Source organism: Trichinella spiralis (assembly GCF_000181795.1).
Source record: "Trichinella spiralis strain ISS 195 chromosome Unknown Scfld1102, whole genome shotgun sequence".
Lineage (NCBI taxonomy): Eukaryota > Metazoa > Nematoda > Enoplea > Trichinellida > Trichinellidae > Trichinella > Trichinella spiralis.
The window spans coordinates 1-2,072 of NW_003528041.1; the positions used below are offsets into that span (position 1 = coordinate 1).

General features: G+C 31.9%; 1 protein-coding gene across 1 annotated transcript; it reads right to left on the reverse strand.

The window, feature by feature from the left end:
- Positions 1-123: 123 nt before the first annotated feature.
- Tsp_13793 (conserved hypothetical protein) lies at positions 124-631 on the reverse strand. The gene is made up of 3 exons (XM_003370131.1): positions 510-631; positions 258-434; positions 124-205 (listed from the first exon to the last, which is right to left on the reverse strand). Exons 1-3 carry the CDS (start codon positions 629-631, stop codon positions 124-126), a joined length of 381 nt encoding a protein of 126 aa, XP_003370179.1.
- Positions 632-2,072: the final 1,441 nt, after the last annotated feature.

A 2,072-nucleotide genomic window follows, 5' to 3' on the forward strand; every position in this document is an offset into this window, starting at 1 on the left:
GCATGCGTCATCAATGCAAAATATGTCAGCTAGTATTGCATTCCATGTTTTTCAATAAATAAAACCGTTACAAAGCATACGTTTTGATTTCCAGCAAATAATTATTATTTAACACAGTGGTTCTCAAAGTGTGGGTCGTGACCCACCAGTAGGTCGTGAGCAGTTATTGGGTGGGTCACGTAAAATATTAAAGTACGGGAGTAGTCTTTATTTTTGTTAGGAAAGTTTTACTCATTGATAATTGTTGGGTGATCAACAAAGCTGTGATCCAGTTACTGATGACCTGAGAATCACTATTTCTGTCCGGCTTCTCACAACACGCAGATGTTGTCCGTACCGACATATCCACAAAAGCAAATTGATAATTAATCGATTTGTCTGAAGATTCTTCGTTTAAAGTCAGCTTTGATCGTAAAACATTAACATAGTTTGGGCTATCAGTTTTAAACACATATCCAACTCCTTCCACCGCTGCATTAAAAGTGCTGCTTCCATTTACTACTTTCTACTTGTGCGAAATTGGATTTTCAGCAATGAATAAAATTAAAAGCAAATTTTGAAGTAAGCTACAATTATCCAACATCTTGCGACTACAACCAACTCGTGTTAGTTCGAGCGTCGAAGAAGTCATCAGTCAAAATAGAAAACAAGCCCACTGTTCGCGCACACCTCATTATGCATTTGAAAATAAACTTATACATTAAAATTAGGCGTATTCATTAAAAAATTTCAAGTATTAAACTAATATTTTTTTTTATTTAACCCCTCTTGTCTTTTAAAATATGCATTGCAAGCAGGTGGGTTGCGAAAAATTACCGTTTTCGAAAGTGGATCGCAGCCCAGAAAAATTTGCGAACCACTGATTTAACAGCAATAATTTCAAACATTCGATTCAATTGATCGTAATGAAACGATAAATTAGTATACATCTAACAGATTCGATACGAAAAATGTCTCATGTGCAAAAATTGGCAATCATTGCTGCCGTTAGAAAAGAGTTACTGATGGTCAAATTCCCTAGGTGTTATAATGGGCCGTAGACAAATTTAGAGCTCATTTATTCCACATCTATTGGGCAATTTGGCTTGAAACTCTAGAAAACACTTTATTTTATCAACATAAAACTATAACAATCAAAAAAAGTCCAAATTTGGAAAACAAATTTTTCGCCGATTTTCGCAAAAACAACCAAGTCTATAGCTCATGAAATTTTGCAATTTTCGATAAAAATTTTTTTCTCAAAAAATTAAAGCAATTGATTTATATAGGTATAAAATTATTCGCTAACTATTATAGAAAAATCTGGACAGCTCCTGATTGCGTCATTTTTGAGATATGTCAAAAAAATGAAACTGAGATAAGATTTTAATGGTCTCGAAAGAAAAAGGAGTGAAATATGAAAGTCAAATTAATGTACATATAGAATGATTGCATTCATTTTTCAAACAAGAATATCAATGTTTTTCCCAAAAAAAAGAAAATTATTTTAATAAGAATTGTTCCTGATTTTCATTTAAACAACAGTATCTTTCAAAATTAAAAATCTCTGTTCACTAAATTTTTTGATTAATTGCAATTCAGAGATAAGAATTGTCGAAAAGTATCATATTGGAATGCTATTTTCATTCAATATTGTAGTCATTATATTTTATAATTTTCAAATGCTCAAACTGACAACTTTATCAAATTATTCAAAAAATCATCGATTACGGGTTAATGAAAATTTACATACCTTTAATTGGCACAGAGTTTCTTGTTTTAATCGTAAAATTATTTTACAAAACGCCGCAGTTTATGACAATCATGGAATACGTTCCTCTGTACGTACTGGGGCATACCACTAAAGATTCGTACAAATACCAATCATGAGCCCAGTAATTTGACATCAATTGTACATTTATTTAATTTCATAGCATTTGTAATAAAATTTCACCCTGGGCGCCTACATATTATTCTAATCTAATGGTGCTAATGGCAAAATACTTTGAGAATCGAGCTTCTGCGGTGAGCAACCGAGTACGATCAATACGACATTCACGTATCTGTACATTTAAATTTTACATAACATTATG

Bases quoted from the DNA above. Each gene is read 5' to 3' on its own strand.
- Tsp_13793 (XM_003370131.1), bottom strand. From the start codon at position 631: ATGACTTCTTCGACGCTCGAACTAACACGAGTTGGTTGTAGTCGCAAG. The intron at 435-509 runs GTAGAAAGTAGT...TAAAACTGATAG, and splicing joins GAAAATCCAATTTCGCACAA to CCCAAACTATGTTAATGTTT. The intron at 206-257 runs GTTGATCACCCA...ACAAAAATAAAG, and splicing joins AGTAACTGGATCACAGCTTT to ACTACTCCCGTACTTTAATA.